Genomic DNA, 21,093 nt, shown 5'->3' with positions numbered 1-21,093 from the left:
CATATATTTGATCTGTAGCACTTCATGTACCCGAGGAAGGATTTTAGGGACTGGAACACAGGCGCACAGGAGGAGTCAGAATGTGGCTCACGGCGAAACTGTGGGAACTCCCTCTCGCCGTCTTCTGTGATTACCTGAATGTCCCACACACACACTTATTACCCAGCAGAAGAGCCTTTGTCACAGATACACCAAATACATCATGTCAGAGAATGGCTCCTTTTTCTGCAGGTTGGAAAAGGGCAAAGAAGAATGAGAAGTAAGTGGAGAGTTAGAGGGAAGTCAGACAAAGCAATGTCAACCCCCCCTCAGGCCAGATTGAAGCATTGTGTAACTCAAGCCGGTGCACCCCGCCCAGCTTGATCCCTTTAAACGCACTCCTTCATAAAATATACTCTGTTTTAAGGAGCATAGCAACAACGTTGCCATGCAACAAATCTCTTTATCATCTTGTTATTTCATTGGTAGACATCACTTTAATAGACTGAGAACAAAAAGCAGAATTTTAACATTAACTGTACTAAATGAACACCTAAAGTTATTTTTTAATATCCTAAATTTTTTATACAATATTAATTTGAAATGTCTGAAGGGTTTATGCAGAATCTCACTCAATTCTTAAGGACAGAGATCTCTGTAATCTGCTGGAGCCGTTTTCCAACTAGGGGGTGTGCAGCCCCTGCTGCTCCAATTACCACCTGCAACCTTCATCCTCAAGTCTTTTCTACTTCCTCCTTTTATTAGTTCCTAGAGTTTCTTTCTCCTGCTACAATTGTTTTCTGGAAAGTTTGGAGCATTTCAGCTCCTTATTTCAGCAAAAATTCTAATTTTGTCCACCTTTCTATACCTCTAAATTCCAAAAGAGTGAGTCAAACCAAAAATAAATTTACAAGTATGTTTGATCTCCCTTCCCACAGTTGTTGTCGGACACTTAGAACAAAATCTGTAAAAAAAAAAAAAGAAAAGAAAAGTAAAATACTAAAGCCCAGGTTTGTGCTGACTTTATTTCATGAACATGCTTTTATTTTTGGATCTGCATCGGCATGTAAAAAAATAGTAAAAAGATCCTGCTCCACAATGACAACCTGTTACTTGATGCAGTTACAACAGACTGCTTTTGTCTCCCTCTAGTGGACAATGGTGACACAGCTGAGCAGTCACAGCTTTCCCCACATCTTACTATATATTTCTTTTATTGATTACATAAAATTTGAGCTAAACCAAACATGTTTTTGCACGTAAAAATTGACATTTTGTCAGATAATTATGGCAGAAATATGCATTAACAGTGTGATATCTGTCATAAAGGTGTTTTGAAAAGGTTTATTTACACTTTGGATAAAGTGATTTAAACAGTGCTTTCATAAAGAGACCAGAGCTTCACCAGGTTTCTGTCTGAGACACAGTTTTGGCATGGAAACAAAGATGGTGCAACCACATACGGTCTGATGAAAACCCAAAGCAATCAGATGATGGTTTAGAGAAACATATTTAATTCATGCAGGCAGCACCAGCACAAGTGTAGCTCGTCTGTAATCAAAGAGTCTTTTGATTTCATTTTGGCTTTTTTACCTTTCAAATAATAAATATAAACATATTTCCCTCAAATATAAGCAAATATACCAACTGCCTGTTTGCATACATATACACATAGCTGCTAAGTTTCCGTGCAAACATACAAACGCTGACTTGAGTGACTTTGGGACTTTCTTCCTGTTGTGCTCCTTCTGTTGGTGAATCCACAGGTCAAGGTCTCAGAGTTCTGTCATCAACAAGGCTCTCAGGATTTTCTCTCTGTCCAGCCTGATTTCCTCTCCGCTGTAAAGGAACACACACAGGTTCTGCATTACAACTTTTGGTAAAATTCTTTCTGAACACAATTATTATAAAAGTGGAGAAGAAAGCACAATATAATAAATAGAAATATTACACATTTCTTTTGTATTCTTGTCTAAATTTGTTAAAAACAAATTTTTCAATCAGAAAATACATTTATTATGAGGCAAATTAGGAAAATTGTTGCGGTAAAAACATCACTGAAACGGTGTGTGTGGAATCATCTTAGCTATGGGACAATGAGACAGCACTCCAGCTAAAATGTGGATTTTTCTTAACATTATTCACGCATTTGAACTCAACAACCTACTTTCCAGATCTGCGATCTGCAAATGTCCATCGCTTCCAGACAACTGAACTGGTGCAAATTCAATTTACAAAAATTAAAACATGTTTTCTTTGATGACCCAGCATGCTTTGAATAAATAATATTAGATTTGTCGAGCTCTCTTTTAAAATCTGGTTAGGAAAAAAAGCTATTTTTTCGCACTCAAAACTTACAAGTGAAACTTTGATTGAAAACAATATAAAAAATATGCAATTAGAAACAATACAAGAATTGCTTTGGAATTTTAGGTATTTTAGGAATTCAACCTCCATCCATCCCTCCCTCCATCCATCCATTCATTCGCCCATCCCTCCATCCATCATTCATCCATCCATCCATCCATTCATTCGCCCATCCCTCCATCCATCATTCATCCATCCATCCGTCCATTCCTCCCTCCATCCCATCCATCCATCTGTCCATCCATCCCTCCAACCCTCCGACCATCCATCCATCCATCCATCCATCCATCCCGTGCTTCCATCCATCATTCATCTGTTGATCCTTCCATTCATCACTCATCCATCTGTCCATCCATTCATCCATCAATCCGTTCCTCCATCCAACCATCCATCCGTCTGTCTCTTCATCCCTGTCCTTCCATTCCTCCCTCCATCCATCCGTCCATCCCTTCATCCATCATCCATCCATCCATACGTCCATTTATCCCTCCATCCATCATCCATGCATTCGTCCATCCATCCATCCTCCCATCCCTCCATCAATCATCCATCAATCATCCATCCATCCCTCCATCCATAATCCCTCCATCCGTCAATCCCTCCATGCCTTCATCCATCCATCCTCTTGATATTAAGGTTAAATCATTTGTTTTCTAGGATCTAAAGAGATGGTGGATTTGTGTTGTTTAAACAACAGAGTAAAGGTCAAATTCTAATGTGAATGTTTGTGATGTTATAGCTGACAAAAATGACAAGATAAAGATTATTTATGACCTTAAGAAAATCACAGTTAGGCTTTCTGAGGTCACAAACAAAGCAGATGATAAGCTCTGCTGTAAAGGAGTCCACATTTTAAGCTCGACTTTGAGCAAAAAATTGAAAAATATTTGTATTTTGTCACATAGGAAGAGAGTTGCTAAAAAGCGCTTTAGCCACCACACAAATGCCAGGATGTATACTAGTGTCCATTAAATCAGGAATGTTCAAAATGAAAAAGAATCACAAATGCAAAGATGTATGCTGTGAACCTTTGAAGGAAAATAGCTAAAAAGTTTTTTTCTTGCTGAAATATTCTTGGTTACTTCAGCTCCACAATTCCAGTTCCCATTCTGGAGGACTTGAAACAGCGAAGCTCCACAAACAGTGTGCTTGCAGAGTGCAGATTGTCTTCTGCTGAAAATATATATTCCTGCCATGGTGTATGGTCCAGGTGGGGGACCGAAAATGCAGATTCACAGCCACGAAGGAAGATGAATAATTAATAAAACTATTTCATGAATAACTAAAATCTTCTGTGCCATGAAACTCAAGTTAGAACACAGCAATAATTGACAAAAATGAACTTTTTGAAATGATGAAACAAAGGCAGACAGCTAAAATCAGCTGGCAGTGTGTCCACAAACACAAAGGAACAGTTAAAAAAACAACAACCTTGGAATGTGAACAACAGAATTCTAGTCTGCGGCAGTCAGCACCTCAACCCCAGCATGACAAACAACAAACTCAGAGAGAAAAGAAGTGCAGTTACTGGAATATGAAAATGAAGGACAAGGTTTTACCAGAACAATAACACAAAGAGCACAAGATCCATGAACCATTACAGGCTGCTCGGCAGCTAAGCCTTATTCTGGAAAAACAAGTTGTTTTTTCATCTTCTTTTTTTACCCATGTTGGAAAAAAAAATACAAACAGATGCAGAGAACTGTCTTTGTTCAGTGAGAATCAAAAATTTGCAATAAAATCAGCTTTATGTCTAACAAAAAAAATGCAGTTTGTTGTATCTTTATCTTATCAATATGTGTGCACCATAAATATAAAAAAGTGAGATTTCCAGTAATTATTAAGCTTATTTGACTTCACATGAGTCAGAGGTGGCAAAGGAATCAGTAAGTGTCATCCATGTTGAACAGAACCGCTAAAATGTTTCAGATCTTCCTTTCCTTACTTGTTTCATAATCTATTGCATCGTAATCTAATAAAATAAAAATATTAATCACTAAAATATATTTTCAGAAAACTGCAGTTTAAGTATTTTATTTGAACCTTTTTAGAATATTTGACTTTCCCCCTAATAGATAAATAGGTAAAAAGCTCTAACAAATGTAAGCATCTGTTTCATATACAGGATCTGTAAATATGAAATACAGTGCTTTTCTGTTTTTAATTTAATCATCCAACTCCATGTTTTCATGGGACTCTGTACAGGAAGCAAAGCAAATTTCAAGTGGCTTGAAATTTCACTTGAGTGCATGCTTGAGCGAATATACAAAAGCACATGCACGTTACCTGTTGTTATGAGCAGCGAGGTAAGGGACCACATGAGGAATGGAACTATGGTGGTAAGAGGGGGAGAGGTGAGGGGAAGGCGAGGGAGTAGGACGGCATGGACTACGCAGCTCCAGAGATGGCATTTTATCCGCCTGGAATACACACCAACGCATGCACACACACAGTCGTTTGTGTCTTTACTCAGTGAGAATGCAGACATTGATTGAGCATTTGTTGAAGTCGGATTTTCTGAAGGTGTTTGTCACCTGGGGGTATATGGATGGCTGGATCTGTTTGTCCAGTGAGCCGCTGGATCCTGACTTCCCTATGCTCTGAGAGGAGATGGCTGCAAGGGCTTCTGGGAGATTTTCCTCATCCTCATGGTTACTGGTGAGCAAATAGAGAGTGAACGCTTTACGTGACCTTCAGATACATAGGAACAAAATGTCAGAGGAAGCGGGCCTATTGCTGCAAGCACTCAATAGAGCAGTCAGGGCAGACAATTTGCCACCTACACGAGTGCTTGAAGGCCCGCAGAAGTAATGAAAGGTTGCTCACAAGCTGAACTGTCGGACCAATCGTTTCCTGCGGTTGGTGCTTGGGTTGGCTTTGGCGTGTGGCCCCTCCAGCGTTGAGTCCTGCTGGAGGGATGCTTTGTCTGCAGTCAAGCTGGATGCAGCCGAGTCTTGAGATGAGCTTTGATACCTGATGAGAAGAGTGGCAGGAGATGAAGAGGATTAAGTCTTGGTACAGGGAGGCGTGTAAGCACAAGAGAAGGAGGTACTGGCCTGTCATTGAGGGTTTCATTTGAATTCTTCCCTCTGGGTGTCATTGGGACCTCCTTCTTTATGGAGAAAATTGAAATAATCAAGTGAATGTTGCAGAATATACTACAGTTAAAGAAAAATTGTAGTCACCCTGAAAGCTGCCTCCATCTGTGCCTTGAGGATGTTACACTTGAGGTGATCTGGGAGAACTCCCGGTGACGCAGGAGGATGCAGGGACTTCTCTGAAAGTTGCTTCTCGTCTCCCTACCAGGAGAGAGGAGGAGAAAGGTGAGGAGGTCATCAGAGCTGGGACAGAGAAAAGTGGGAGGAAAGAGTCTGACCTTGTTGTCGATGTTGATGTGGAGTGAGGGCCACGGGGCAGGATCGGTGTCGGACTCCAGAGCTTTCAGCAAAGACTGAGAGATTTCCAACTCATCCGGAGGGCAGGGAGGAGCTCGACGTTCTGGATTCAGTGCATAAAGGAAAAATTATTGCAAAATCACATTTCTTTCTCCACATTGACAATATTTGACATAAAGATTTAAGCTCCACACGGAGAAAAAAAAGCAATAATAATAATAAAAGCCTTAAAGATCAAAGTGCTAGAATTAAATAATGTAAAAAATGAAAAGTTTATAAAAAGTGATAATTAACCCTATTTAACATTATGTTCCAGACAGACATTGACAGAAGGACGCAAAATTATAGTGGCGTTACTCAAAACAAAATTGACATTTAAGCTTTAACCAAGCACATTTAGAGCTGCAGCGTATATTTTATTTTTAGCCCTATCATCCTCATAAAAACATTTTTACTGAAAAAAGTGATGCTTCACAAGAATGGATCACAAAAAAAGCCTCCTGAAACATTTGCATTTGTACTTACACACAAATCAACCCAAATTAAATTCAAATGTGCAGTAAATGTGAACTACAGGAGACAAACTTTGTTTTTTGTGTGTACTTTAAGCTAAATCTTTATATTAAACATTGCTAGTCGACATGCAATGTGAGAACATGTCATAGCGGTCACCCTTGTGTTTAAATAAAAGGGTCTTTATATCAAAACGTACTCAAAAAACCTGAAAAGTTAATTTTGGTGTTTATTTTTTCTTATTTGATTTTATAGCGACACTCCTTTGAGAAAATGGTATATCCCAAAAGCTGGCTAATGTCTTATATGAGAGTGTCAGTGCAACTTTACAACACAAACTAAGATGTGCTGCACCACAAAACATTAAGTAAGGTTAATTGATAAAGACATAAATATTACAAAATTATTCTTGTTATTTCCTGTTCCACCTTAGAGAAACATCAACATTATTCAGCAGTAAATGAGAAGAGATAAAGACATAATAGACATGATAGACACGGTTCCCTAATAAATTGACTCTAAGGTCAAAAGTTACTGAAAATTTTGAATGATACACTCAAAAGACGGATTACCCATGATTGACTGGATCAATTCATAGTTCTGGTTTGTCAGACTCATATGAAAATATTGGAAAAAACCTGTCAGTCACTGGAAAACACTTTACTGAAACGGTTGTTTTACTGAGAACATTCAGGATTTAGCAAAAAACATGCTGCATCACACTAGTTTAAGCAAGCAGCCACTCCTTTGTTTGGGAAGCCAAACAAGGCTTCAAAGAAAACATTTAGCGGAGTAATTAGAGCTGGGTATCACTGCCAGAAGGCTCAATCTACTCCATATAGGATTGAGCAACAGGAAGATTTAGTCAAAATTTCCACCAAAACAAATGTTTTGAACTCAGTCGAGGAGAACTCAGTCTATAGAGATGCAGCTTTAATGAAGTAGTTTTTTAATGTTTTAAGTTTTTCAGGCAAAATTAATTTGATTTATTGTGTAATTGTCATTTTAAGCTTAAACTGTAGAAATAAATGCTTTATCCATCATTCTTTTAGTGACTTTTCATCATAATGGGAGCTTTCTTAGAAATAAATCCCTTTTTTTAGGAGACTAGACTTTTATCTAAAACATTTGGTGTAAAGTTTGTAAGTAATATTTTAAACATATAGAAAACTATTACTGATGTGAACAAATAACCCAAAGATTTGTTGTAGTTTTAAAATATAAGTCTCTATAAACTCAGTGACATTATTGGTACAGTGTCCGCCCTGAGACTGGAGAGTTGTGAGTTCAAATCCAGGCCGAAACTCTGCATTGAAGGGTTGGATTTAGGGGTTGAACCATTAAATGGTCCCCAAGTGCGGCTGTGTCTGCAGCTCACCGCTCCCCCGGGGGATGCGGAGAACACATTTCACACGCCTAAGGAGTACAGGACTAATTGGACTTAAAATAATTGATTTGGGCGGGCCTTAAAATTGCTCCATAAGTTAAAAAATATATGGTAAACGGCGAATACTTGTATAGCGCTTTCTACCTTCCTTCAAAGGCCCAAAGCGCTTTACAGTCATTAACCCATTCACACACACACTCACTGATATATTATAATAAATAGACAGGAGACAAATGCAATGGCTTTTGAGGCCGTTAGTACTCACTGTGCTTGGTGTGTGTGTGGCACAGTGTGTCCTGGCTGTGCGTGTGGCGGCGGTGGTGATGGTGGGACTTGCCAGAATACAAGTTCTCATTCTTGGATGAGCTGCATTGATGGTCTGAAATGGAACTGCTCAGCGGGAAACTGAGGAGGACACAAGCAATAAAAGCAACCTTCTCCAAATCCTCTTAAATAGAGAAAAAAAAATCTAACTTATGACAATTCTAAAGATTTCTTTAAAGTTCAGAATTTAATAAAAAAAACTTGAGGAAGTATATATTATAATTATAGTAAAGACAAAGCAACCAAGGAAAATTTTTTGCAGCATTTTGGCTTTCAGAGGTTTATTAGATGTTAATTCTAGTAGTGTGGGATTCAAGTAGACATTGCAGAAAAAAGGCAGTACAACGTTACAACCACACTCTCTGTAAACACCTGATCAAGCATTTTCATTACCTGATGTAACATTAATGTAATGTTTCCTCAAAATACACATGCAGTACTTTAACTTGAGCTTTCTGTTTAACACAGAGCTACACACTATAAATAAAGCAGCAACATTTCTGAACCTACACATGTTTTTGCTCAGAACTGGACCCTTTTCACCTGCTAGGAATTTATACATTCATCCCTTACACAGCTTCACTTCAGCCTAAGTGACCATTTAGCATCACAAAACGTCTAAGACACAAGAAAAAAAAAAAAGTTTAAGGCAGAGCTGATACATGGCATACTAAGGCACTCCAACACCGGCTTTGATTATGTAAAAACATCTACATCCAATGAGAGGCATAGAGTCATTTTGAGTTTACATTCAAAATCTAAATAAAGAGGAATGAAAATAAGCAAGAACACCTAACTTTTCTATACCAAGCTGTCTCAGGAGGCATTAAATTAACTTAAAAAAAAATCACTCAGCCAACTGATGAGTTTTTTTAAAATTTGCATACATTTTGAAATCCAGGCAGAATCACCTTCAAAACAGATAAATAAGGGAGACGCTCATAATGCAAAGTCATAATGACTCAGAAACATGCTAATGCATCACTGAGTTATGACCCTAAGAGGGAGTAAAGTGCAGCAATAGAGGATTATGAGGGCTCCTGAGTCGCCTCCATCAGCTGTGTAATTGTTGACATTGATAAGCCGGTAAAATTAATAATCCACAATCAAATAACTTCCCATTTTTTCACCAAACAGTCTCTGCTCCTTGTCCTCTCAGTGTTAGTGCTCCACATCTCCTTCACTCGTTTGCTCTTTGCTAAGAAGGTGGACACTGATGCACATGGGTGGACATGACGGATGGAGACAGAACAGATGAGGATGATGGAGGGGTGTCCGTCTGCAGCAGGACTTCTCTCATTCATTCATTCATTCATTCCCCGGGTGTTAAAAAGGTCAAAGGGAAGTCATGACTTTATCCCTGTGAGCCAAACTGACGGATCCTTTAAGGTTGCTGCAGGTTCGCTTTGGAACTGGAGGACGAGAGGTCACTGGACTTGTAGACTCGGACCTGAGAGTGTCAGGTCTGGGATGGAGGCAGACGAGACACAAAGTCATGTTGATGAGTGACATGAAGGATGAGAAACAGACAATGTTGAGTATGGAGAAGGCAACTGAAGTCATTTCTCTGCCGAGTTTTAGGATTAATGGGGCTACCTGTGTGAAGGTGTGTGTCTGGAGGGCTGCAGGTAAACCGGAGTCGTGAGTGTAGACTGGGATGGATGCCACAGCTCGTGACCGATGGGAATATTGTGCTGGTACTGTAGGTGGGGGGAAAGGATCGAAGACAAGTGGAAATGAAATATTGTCACATAACACTCTGGATATTTGTGTTTTTGTTTCTTAAAGTGTGGGATTACTCACAGCATGCAGGCTGGGATCAGGGCTGGCATGAGAGCTGCAAAAAAAAAAGCCAATCATTAAGGTTTGCAGGTCTGAACAAAAACAAATATCACAGCAAACTCGGATCTTGTTTGATCTGTATGAGCATAAAGCTTTTATTTTTGTAAAAGTAGCCACTTTTTGGGTGGCAGATTCAAGATAATCTAGGCCAGCGGTCTGCAAACTGAGGCTCCAGAGTCACATATGGATATTTTACCCCTCCATTGTGGCTTTCTGGTTGAATAAAAATAACATTTTGTTAATTTAAAATAATATTTTTTGCACTATAGGATGCATCAAGTGAAACAAAAAAGGATAAGTTCAACTTTATTCCAACGCATGTCTCCGGGAGGCTGCTAACTCCAGTACCCATAATTCTCCAACAATCAATCAACCGGTGAGGCTTGATGGTTTACCAGTCAGACAGATTTTTGAGTCGGACTCAAAAAATGGTTTGAGGTCAGCAAGCAACCAGAATTCATGCATTAAGTGTGCTGGACTATAAGGAAGATCTTTTATTTTTGAAATAAAAATGATTGGTTTGATTTGAGTTAGTTACGTTTATGAATTTATAGCCAAGATGCACAAACAAAAATAAATTGTGCATTTTTTTTTAATTACACCTGACATACTACCGATTACTATATTTGCAGCGATGACACAAACCCTTTGTGTCACAGGATGTCTTTTATTTTGAAAGAAAGTCACTTGACTTTCTGTCATATTTAAAAAAAAGAAAACTATTTTTACTTTGTGTCTTAAAAAAATAGTTTATTCATATTTATCATTACAGTAACAATAGCCGAAATAAACAGCAGTATTTTATTTTTCTAAAGAGTGAAGTAAGAGTTTTCAGGTCCTTGAGGGTTATGTTTAGTAAGAAATCGACCTAAATGGATCTTTAAGTGCTGAAGGTTGCAGACCCCTGATCTAGGCAGTTATATTTACCAGGGTCAAGGAAAAGAAATGAAAAATAAATAAGCAAAATGTACTTTAATATTCGGAATAGAAGAGCGTGTGTACGTTTGCAGTTATTTTTACCTGATTTGTTGAGGCACAGCTGCAAAGACAGTAAAAATGACAAATAATGCATCAGTTAGTAAAGAATAGTTTACATCAATAAGTTTTTCTAAGAACTGCTGTCTTCACCTTACAATATTCTATGTTAATAAAACCTACCCATCTCGCTAAGATTGAAAATTATTAACAAAGTAAAAAGAACAAGATTTATTTCTGATTAAAAAATGAAGTTTTTAGGAATTAATTTGCAAAATTCCTTTTATTTTGTGTTTTCACAACAAGCAAGGTGATTCTAAATGAGAGATTTCAGTCAAGGATATAAAACAAAGAAGTGAGGGACTTTTTTGAGAACGACAAGGACAAGACTTTAGTCATCTGTGCTTTAATGTGACTCACCTTTGCACAGCGAGCGTGAGCGGGAGGGGTACCGTTTGCTCGGCATTCTCTCGAAGGTGCTGGCTCTCCTCATTCTGCCTCCGTGAGTGGCTTGATATTCAGTCTTTCCACTGAAACAAAAAGATGAATAAAAGCTGTATATACTATGAATGTTAAAGAAGGATTTTTACAAACAGCATGTTTTACGTCGACGTTAGACGAGTTTTTATTGGTTATGTAATTGTAGATCTATCGGTTATTTAAAATCTGACAATTAAGATACTTAAATAATAGCTTAATTATAATTTAGAAACAAATTATTGAACAGAAGTTAAACAGAAACCTATTTTCAGGCAACTTTTTAAAGAAGTGGCAAAGTTTTGGAGTTGCTAAAAGTCTTCTCGATGCTGAAGTGTTTGTTTTGCCTTCAGGGAGCGTGTGTGCAAGTGTTCGTGCACAACAAGCTGTCACGCCGTTTGGATTGTGATGCGCCAACAGATGACAGGAAGTGGTCTACGACTACGAGAATTTGCTCTGACCATCTCTGATAATCCTCAAAAGAAAACAAACAATATGAGTGGAACGGCTCAGTCGCCATAGGAACAGATTCACGTAACCATAGATACGGTGTAACCATAGATACGAAGGCTCTGTTTTATGTGACAAACTATTCTCCATATGCTGCTAACTGCTGCTGGCCACAACCACCTGAGTGAGGAAGCGTGCCCCCCCACCCCACGCCCCCTCCTCTACCACCCTTTCAACACAGCTCTACTCCTGAGAATGAGGCGCACAACCACGCAGGTGCTCTACCTGAATCGGAAACGAGACCCCAGTCGCGTGAAGTCACTGCGGTTGGTCGTGCTCGTGGCTGGCTGGCGCAGGCGAAAGAAGGCGTGGCTCTCCACGGCACATTTCCACAGGTGCTTGCAGCTCTTGGCGCTGGCCAGCTGGAACACGAAGGTGTGCTCCTGCTCCCGGCTCTTTCACAGTCAGAAAACTAACCACCGTCAGTCCAGTCAGAGACAAGCTTACGTTTGTCACGTGAATATCAAAGAACACTAACCTGCTCGTCGTCCTCCACCACCACCAGCGTGAGGCGACTCTTTTTGAAATCCAGTCGAGTGATTTTTGGCCTATTATTGCACAAATAAAGTAATGCAATCAATGAAAACAAGAAAACTATTACCATGATAGCAGTGTTTTTCCTCAATGGATCCTACTATTACAGGAACTTAAAATAAACAGTTTACTGATTCAAAAGTTTAGGCTTGCAATCCAAAACTACTTAAAAAGATGATGCAATGTTGAGAAAAGGGGGAGCAGCCTGTGGAGTTAAGCTCAATATTCACTAATCTTAAAAAGAAAATGTTAAATTAGGAACAAATTAGGATTTGTACCAACTACTCAATCCTTCCACCCAGAAAAGGTGGGAGAAAAAATATCTCACATTAGTATTATAACCAGCTACAGTAAATCCAGGTTACAGAAATTGTCTTCTGGTCTATTATAAAACTGTTCCTTGTGGTCTTTTTGATTATGATTCTGTTGCTTTAGCCTAAATCTAAAGAAGATGTGTTGTTTTCTACAAAATAGTTTTTGCAGAGCGGCAGAAATTTGCCTCTGAGATGAAGGCTCCACTGCTATCCCATCTTTTCTTTGTTTACACTTTCTCCCACAAGCTTACAGCCCCTCACAACCCCAAACTAGCATTATTGATGCAACAAAAAGGGCTGGCAATATTGAAGCTATCCAGTTTCGATGCCAGCTCAGACAAGGAAACAAAGACGTCCATGGATCTAGTCGATTATAAGTGGATGCATCAGAATTGAATGGAGCAGGGAGCTTGTGGGCCGCCCGGTATATGTTCTACATCACAAATAGCTCTTTGATGAACATATTTTTTTTTTATCTGCTCCTGATTCACAATTTGAATTAAAAAAAAATACTCAGAAATGCAATTTTAAACTTAATTTTCTTTATATATCATCAGAAAATGCCACAAGAACATGTTAAAAACTCCAAAAACATAATTTTCAGAGCGGGTCCTTAAGGTTTTGAACGTGGTTTAAATAATTCAAACACTTGAAAATACTAAATACACTAATAAAAGTAATTTAAAAACTTTTTCTTTTTCATTTAACACTATACTACTGTTTGCTTTCCACTTACCAAAAGAAAAGCCCAATTTTGTTGGAGCCCTCAAAAACCAAGATGCCAGTCGGAGTGAGACCCAGTGCATATTCTCCTCCATCTCTGCCCTGTAATCAGACATTTGCTTCTGTTTAGTTTTTGAACTTTGCAAACAAATCAGCTGAAATTTGAGAAGGAAATTTCCCCCACCTTGACGAGGTGCATGTCCACTCCGTAGAGCTCCAGCCACTTGCATTTGTTGAGAAAATCAATCTCTGCTTGAGACGGACTCTTTCCCCTGAGAGGGAGAGACAGAAGACGCAGCGTTTGGCTTTTGCAACAGACACGTCACTCCTTCTGTCACCTCGCCTCTGACCTTTTTGGGCCGCTTGGACCCAAAAGAACAAAAACCAGAAAAGTAGCTTGCTGTATGTTTTCAGACTGGCGATATCTAAGAGAAACAGTGTATAAAGTCTGTTTGCATCCCTGATTTTGTATGTGAACTCAGCACACACTAAGGGGGTTTTCATGACCCAGTGAGGTGATGCATACAGTATCAGTAATTTAATCTGAGATAGATGTAATCGGTGCACGGCTGGGTTAAACTGCCGGGAATCAATCAAGACCCTTCAGAGATTAATCTCATAATCCTTCACATGGATCAGTCGTAGGGAGGCTGAAGCAGAGGAAGCCAGCGCAGAGGGAGAGTGAAATTAGAAGCTCTCGCCTCTGATAATTCAGGCGCTTACAGGTGAAAGGAGGAAGGACTTTCTTTTTTGGTCATGCTCTGCTTTCTGACCCACTTGGGGGACTCGTTTGGGTCGAGCTGCTGGCAACTGAAAGCCTTTCAGTGGGAAATTTTCGCTACAGCAGCTCTAAGTAGTTTATGTAAAAGCATGAATGCAAAAGCAGGAGTCTCTCATTTCAAAAACGAAACAATCCTCACCTGAGCTCCAGCCACCTGCTGAGGATGTCCGTCTCCATGGTTTCACTTTGTTTGGGAAAGAACCGAAACTCCGACACCAGCTCCGGAGTGTGCTCCAACGGGTCGCAGTCCCCCAGCTCACCTGCAAGGCACAAACGCGCTGAAATAGAGGTGCACAGGTGTCTCGCTGACAGCAGTAGGTGGATGGAGCCACACAAATTCCCTGTTTGCCTCACACAGTGAGCAAGAAAAACATTAGTAAAACTGAGACTAAGTTGGAATTCAGAAGCAAGAAAATATTTGTCAGCTTTATGGGTGGCAGCTGAAACTTGAAGTTTGACACAATGCATCTACTCGGAACATGAAAAGGAAGCCAGAATCATCCATTACTCTAATATAGACAAAAGGTTAACGCAAAGGCATCATAATGAAAATACATTTTTAGAGAAAAAATTATTTGGAGTTGTATTAACTCTAAAATAATTGCAGTGAAAAGGATAAATTGCTAACAAAAAAATTGGAAATGTACCTACTTTGTAAACAATATGCTGCCAGCTCCACTGACACATCATACGGACATTTCAATCTGTCGAGAGAAAACAAACTCTTATGAGCCTCTGTGTCTTACACACATCAAAACAACAGCTTGCTTGAGCAGGTGAGACACAAAAGTGGCCGTGTGCCCTCTCCAGTGAGCAGGCATGTATGAGGGAGGATATCAAGGAGAAGAGTAGCAACCTTTTTTCCTAAAATAAGCAGCCCTCCACTGTTCTTGATCTTCAGCTTTATAATAGAGCTGAACTCTGGGGATCTGTGGCCCAGATAGAAGGAGCACGCCGCGTGTGAAGCGTGTGTTTGCGCAGCCAGGTCTGCGTTTGTGAGCGGGAGGGAAAAAGACGTGGCGGCACAGAGGTCACAAGAACTTCAGTGGAGGTGACCCGCATGCAGCCGAGCATGTTTATCATGTGTGTGAACTGCTGATAAGAGAAGGACATCAGACAAAGAGGAGGAAAGTGAATGTTTCCCTCCCTCTGCTCTGCGTCAAGTCTTATTTGGGTCAATTATCTTCTCAAAACAACCAAGAAATGATGTCCAAAAGCACACAACATTAGTGACGCAATATGTGTGTTTATGTGATTGATAAAACTTTGGTCAGAAACCTTAAAATGTACTCCCTGAACATGGAAGACCAGCAGTGTCTTCACAATGACAACGAAACATTTCCATAGTCATGGAAAAAATCTGAAACTAAAACTGGAATTAACTAATTATTAAAGATATAGCCTGTGACTACAAAGAAGTATGTCGATAAATCAGATCTTAAAAAAAAAAAAAAAAAGAACTGAGCTCCTTTGATTGGTTCAGCAGCCAGACAGTTTGTCCAGATACGTTTTTCAATCAGAAAGCAGGTTAAATCCAAGGGGCTGATGTAAATCGCCTGATTTTAGAGCTCGAAGTCTTTAACACTAAATAAGTTGAAAAATTTAAAATAAGTGTTATAAAACAATATTTATAAATGTAGCATGGAAATGGAAAATCGGGAAGACCTTAAATATTAAAGCTTTGCTTGCATTCTTTAGATAAAATGTGAAAATTTATTGTTTATTTCGATTTTGAAATTGAAAGATAACTTTTAAATCTACAAAATTTAAGATTAAGATTATAGATCCGTTTTTTTAATTATCCTATTAAAATGTTTATACTTTAATATATTGAAGTTTTCCTTAGGGTGCATTCAGGTTTGAAAAGTCCAGACTTAGTCTGTTTAAATTGGTCCAGATCGAGTCCTGAACCTCGAGTTTGGTCTGTATTCAGACTGCCATCAACTGGACATTTCTGTTCCGAACCAAAGTTTGTAAATAAAACCACATGACTAAGTATCTCTTCAGTCATTGGCCAGGAAGTATGGGGGCGGGGCAATACTCCGAAAAAGAATAATAGAAAGATTATGCTTTGCGGTGGAGACATGCTGCAAGACGGTTACTGAAGAGACGCTGGCTAAAACGTTACACCGATACGTGTTTATGACATATAGATTGTGTGAGAACCACATTTCAATGAGTTGCTGTGTCTCATCACTGCTCCACGTTTTTCCGCTAATGACCAGCTACGATGGCTGTTTGGTCCAGTTGTTCGGCTCTAAACACGGAGCCTATTCAGACTTAAAGCGAACTGGCACCAAGTCTGATTGGAAACAAACTGAGACAATCTCAGAAGATGGGTCCGAGAGCAGTTCTTGGTACCGGATAATGGAACAAACTCTGGTTCACTTTAAGCAGACCAAAAATACACCCTTGGGGTCTATTCAGACTGGACACATTTGGTCCACTTAAGTTCGTTTCCCCCGATGATCCGGAACAAAGTTTCAGTCTGAATACACCCGAGCGGAACTTGATCCAGGACCAGAAACTGCTGTCGGACCCATCTTTTGAGGTGGTTTAGGCTAGTTTCCAATCAGACTTAGTGCTGTTTCGCTCTAAGCTTCCTCAGTCTAAATAGGCTCCATGCTCAGCGTGGAACAACTGGACCAAACAGCCACCGTAGCTGGTCACAAACGTGGAGCAGCGATGCAACAGCAACTCATTAAAATGTGGTTGGATGAATGCAGGCTCATTAAAAAAAACTTTCAACGGGATCAACATTGCTTCTCGCACTTTTTTCCCAACAATTTATATGTCACAAACACTAATTACCCTAACGTCCTCAGTACCGCCTTGCAGCTTGCCTCCACCGTACAAAAGTAGCAGTAAAAGTTCAGCACATCTATCTTTCTCTTTTTGTTTTGGCCCGCCCCCATAACTACTGGCCAATGACTGAAGAGATCTTTAGTCACGTGGCTTAATTTACAAGCTTTGGCTTGGAAAACAATAGTCTCCAACAAATACTCTGTCTAAATACAGAAGGTTTGGGACTCGATCTGGAACAAATCATTTTTCCATTCTAAATACACCCTCAGTTACACATTAAATTATTACATTTACTAGTGGAGTACATTTGGGACATGGAGCAGTCTTTAAACGACACAATTATATCAGTGTAAAAAGATCATTACTGAGGGCTTCAGCAAGCAATTTGTAGGTGGCTGATTGCTGCATCAAGTGTTGCTGTGAGTTTTTTTTTTTAAACTTACTTGCCAGACAAAATGTCTTGTCGGAGCTGCAACACAAACAGATACCTGTTGATGCGATGAGAAAAAGAAGGTAAACCGATGGATACATTTGCTCATCTCTGACACACAATTTGCATGAACAAGTCTCTGTCCAGTCGGCCTTGATTTGATTCTGCCCACAGCAGCAGAGTAATTAGCCCCACATCCCCTTTGGACCTAAACGCAGGGCTCCAGAGAGTACAGAGCGTGTGCACGCCAGTGTGCGAAAATAGGTGTGTGCCTGACTTTTACCGTGTGAATTCCTCACGCAGGTTATTTGGCTCTGATGAGTAAAATTTCACCCTGAAGAACAGTCTGTTCTGCTGCCCGTCTAAGAGACACAAAGAAAAGTTGTGGAGAAAGATGAAAAAAAAATAAGTATTTTAATAATTACCTCTTTCATTCTCAAGCCCTAAAATTTGAATCTGCTGTCACTTTCTGAGCAGGCTCGTATTTTCCTTGTAAATGTTAATGAGTCTGTCTGGCTACAGTGCTACTGCAAAATCCACCTCTCCATGTATCCCCCTGGTAGGAACTGGAGAGCAAACAAGCGAACAGCGCCTAATGCACATGCTAATCACCATGTCAACATTAGATAATACTCCACCTGCTGCCCTCATGCACACACAGCACTTTTTGCTGCACACTCTTGTCAGAAAAACACTGAGGAAACTTACCGTGGATCTGCTTCTTTATAGGCTTGGACAAATCCAACCAATGCTAAAAGGTTTTTTTTTAGAGAAAGTGGGAAAACATTTTATTAAAGTAGACATTAGTGGTTTATGCAGATTGAAATGAGAGCTTGTTACTCACTGAAACTTGATCAGTGTCCATGAACTGCAATCCAAAGTAGTCTGTCTCAATCAGATCAAGATAATACATGATCTGATCAAAAAGTTCTTGGCCTTTGGCTTTACTCTAGAAGGGGGAAAAATGGATTTTAGTTTCCAAATCATAAATAAACAGGTGGCAGTCTGCTTTCCAAATCATTCAGACTCAAAGCAGAAAAGGGATTGGAGAAGGAGAAGGAGAAGAAAGCTGATGTGAAGATAGGTGACCCCCGTAAACCACAAGGACGCCTGTTGGAACTTTATGGGATCGGTTTACAAGCAGATGTGCCTCATCACCTTATGAGGAGAAGCAAGCCGGCAAGTCTGAACCATAAAAACAACTGCAGGATGTGTGGAAACAACCTCGTACTTTGACTCCTGATTATCAGTCGGACCCTCCTCGTGGGGATTTCAGTGGTTTGGGGGAAAATCTTTTATTTTGGAGAGGCGTTTTAACAGCTTAGCCTCTATTCTAGACCTCTAAACAGGAGTTTTCTCTTTACTCATCTCCTGTACGGCTGCAGTATCAGTGCTTGTGGGAAAACAAAAGCACGAGGACAAACTTGTTTCAGCGCACCTGTGACTAAGCCACCAGCTTGACAGGCCATGTGTCACCCCCCCACAGCGAGCTGTGGCTTTGTTTCATTTCTGTAATCTTCCTTCAACAGGACAAGAGAAAACGCTTTCAAGCTGGATCACCTGCAGCACACCGGCCGAGCGTTTCTCAAGTGACGCACGCAACGGCTTCAGTGACACACAACACAACCTTTAAAAATGAAAACATCTTATGAGGAGTCACTAACGCACACATGCCCACACACTCGCTCGCTCATCATCCCACCTACCCCTCACACACATGAAGCGCTCCTCTGTGGCACAGAGTCCCTGTGGTGGTAAATCAAATCAAGGAGTGGAAAAAAAAAACTTTGAGTGGAAGAGGGAGGAGGAGGAAAACAAGGATGTGGAGGGAAATGATGAGCAGGAGAGAGGAGGCGATGTGAAAGAAGATTATGAGGGAAATGGCACAAGGAAGGGAGCCAGAAGTGGAGATTGGTTGATCAAATGGAGGAAGAAAATGAGAGGGGAGATGCATCAATTAAGACCTCCTTGCAGAATGAAGTGGAAAGTTAGGATGGGGGGGTGACAGCATCATCTGGAGCTGTCAAGTCATACATCACTGCAGAAACTGAAACTTTGACAGCTTGAGGATATGAAGGGTTAAAAATGTTAGTCTAAAATGATCATTGACTCTAACTCCATAATGTGAGGAGAGTGACCCCCTCTCTTGGAGGAGACAAAAACCCAAGATGACCTGATGTATCACTCACAGGTAAATCCACCTGGAGGTCCCTGCCGTCCAGCAGCAGGACGCGGCAGGTGATGCTGCTCCTCGCCGTCCCCGCCGCCTGGATGTGGGCCGAGCCTCCGCCGGTGACCACGGCGGGCGCGTGGACGACCTGCTGCTGGTGGGGCAGGAGTAAGGGGTTCCCTGTCACCCCTCCCGCTCCCGCTCCTCCGTTACTGTCCCGCTCGACCCTCTCTCTCGTGGCGAAGCGGCGACTGAACGTCCGGCGCAGAAACCCCATCATCTTCCTCCGGCTCCGTGTCGTGTCCGCGGGAAGTGCTCCACGCTGTGAATTCCCGCCGCCGCCCCCCTCTTTCACTTTCGGGGGCAAAGAGTCGCTCCGCAGGATCGGAGACTTGTCGCTTCCTCAGGCGGCAGCGGGGGACTCCGGCCGCATGCTAATAAATCAACCAGTTGATCTGCCAATCATTCGGTCCGGCGTGAGCGACTTTGTCACCGGAAAGCCCGGCGAGCGCGCGCCCCCGTCTTCCTCACCGTGCACCTGCTCCGCTCTCGGTTGCGCACAGACGCGGAAAAAAATCCCGGAGAAACGCCGCCCGACGCTCCGCGCTCCGCAGCGGGAACCCTGACGGATTCTGGGAGGGAGGGGGGTAATTATCACCACCTCTGGACCGGACCGGACCGGACTTCTGCGACCGCTGTGCCTCCTTCCCACCGGCGAACCGAAACTATTGCACACCTCACAGGTAAAAGTCAAGCAGCGAAACTGGACAAACAGCATGATCTGCGCCTGCGTAAAAACAGCGCATAACAAACTTCTGTTCCTCCCGACTGACCGACCCAGCAGGGCCAGAGAACCAGCGCCACCTGTCTGTCAAAGGCCCCGGCTGTGTGGGCAAGGTGAGGCCGTCGTCACAGGTCTTTAACCCTTTAATGCAGACGCCCCCCACCACCAAAGAAAAAAAAAAAAAAATCAACCAAAACTACATCAAACTTACGAGTTTTCACATGTGCAATCAAATAAAAAGCATGGCTTAAAAATGATCAAAAAATTGGGAAAAAATTACTAAAGTTTGTTTAAGTTACTATTTTTTTAGGGTGGAAAAAAAATATTATTTATTTTACTTTTCTTAAAAAATGTTAACATATTTGAAAAAGATTTTAATTAACTCCCAATGCATGAAGATCAAAAGATGATGAAATACAATTGAAGTGTTGTCTTCATAGTGATGACCGTCAGTGGAAAAGGTGAACAAAAATAAAGAATAATTTAAATAGCAAACATTCTAGTGTGAGATATAATCATTTTTTCAGTTAGTCAGACAGTGTGTTTGGACCGACTTAAAGCCATCTTGCTTTGTCATGAAACGTAACAAATCCTTTTTCATAGCACAACTTCAAACAAAGCAGATTTTGCAATATAAAAAATAACATGCTATTTTTTTTTTACAGGTAATAGAGTAGAAAATAATATACCTTTATAGTAAGAGTTTGATTTTTACATAAGAGGCTAATATGAGAAAAAGTTTTCTTTATATTTGAGGTGGATACGCTTCCTTTTTTCTTAAGC

At 40.6% G+C, this 21,093-nt stretch overlaps 1 protein-coding gene and 1 long non-coding RNA gene across 3 annotated transcripts; one reads left to right on the top strand and one right to left on the bottom strand.

The window, feature by feature from the left end:
• Positions 1-1,309: 1,309 nt before the first annotated feature.
• Positions 1,310-20,372, bottom strand: epb41l4b (erythrocyte membrane protein band 4.1 like 4B). 2 transcript variants are annotated; one of them, XM_024267267.2, is made up of 23 exons: positions 19,546-20,372; positions 18,201-18,305; positions 18,065-18,107; positions 17,640-17,718; positions 17,370-17,414; positions 14,773-14,825; positions 14,261-14,381; positions 13,525-13,612; positions 13,354-13,442; positions 12,248-12,317; positions 11,995-12,164; positions 11,203-11,312; positions 10,828-10,846; positions 9,769-9,802; positions 9,562-9,665; positions 7,907-8,046; positions 5,723-5,844; positions 5,532-5,645; positions 5,403-5,458; positions 5,173-5,319; positions 4,881-5,001; positions 4,633-4,766; positions 1,310-1,818 (listed from the first exon to the last, which is right to left on the bottom strand). In XM_024267267.2, exons 1-23 carry the CDS (start codon positions 19,804-19,806, stop codon positions 1,755-1,757), a joined length of 2,289 nt encoding a protein of 762 aa, XP_024123035.1. In that variant the 5' UTR covers positions 19,807-20,372; the 3' UTR covers positions 1,310-1,754. The 2 variants fall into 2 exon arrangements, with proteins under 2 accessions (XP_024123035.1, XP_024123036.1); XM_024267268.2 differs by having other exon boundaries at positions 5,403-5,455.
• LOC118599830 lies at positions 20,134-20,496 on the top strand. Its single transcript, XR_004949337.1, has 2 exons — positions 20,134-20,269; positions 20,368-20,496. It is a non-coding gene; the product is annotated as an uncharacterized LOC118599830 (long non-coding RNA).
• Positions 20,497-21,093: the final 597 nt, after the last annotated feature.

Source organism: Oryzias melastigma, linkage group LG16 (assembly GCF_002922805.2).
Source record: "Oryzias melastigma strain HK-1 linkage group LG16, ASM292280v2, whole genome shotgun sequence".
Taxonomy (NCBI): Eukaryota; Metazoa; Chordata; class Actinopteri; order Beloniformes; family Adrianichthyidae; genus Oryzias; species Oryzias melastigma.
The sequence above is the reverse complement of the archived record's forward strand: the minus strand, read 5'-3'. Positions and strand labels throughout refer to the sequence as shown.

Bases quoted from the DNA above. Each gene is read 5' to 3' on its own strand.
- epb41l4b (XM_024267267.2), bottom strand. From the start codon at position 19,806: ATGATGGGGTTTCTGCGCCGGACGTTCAGTCGCCGCTTCGCCACGAGA. The intron at 11,313-11,994 runs GTAGAGCACCTG...TTTTTGTTTCAG, and splicing joins GGGTCTCGTTTCCGATTCAG to TGGAAAGACTGAATATCAAG. The intron at 5,320-5,402 runs GCCAGTACCTCC...TCTTCTCATCAG, and splicing joins AATGAAACCCTCAATGACAG to GTATCAAAGCTCATCTCAAG.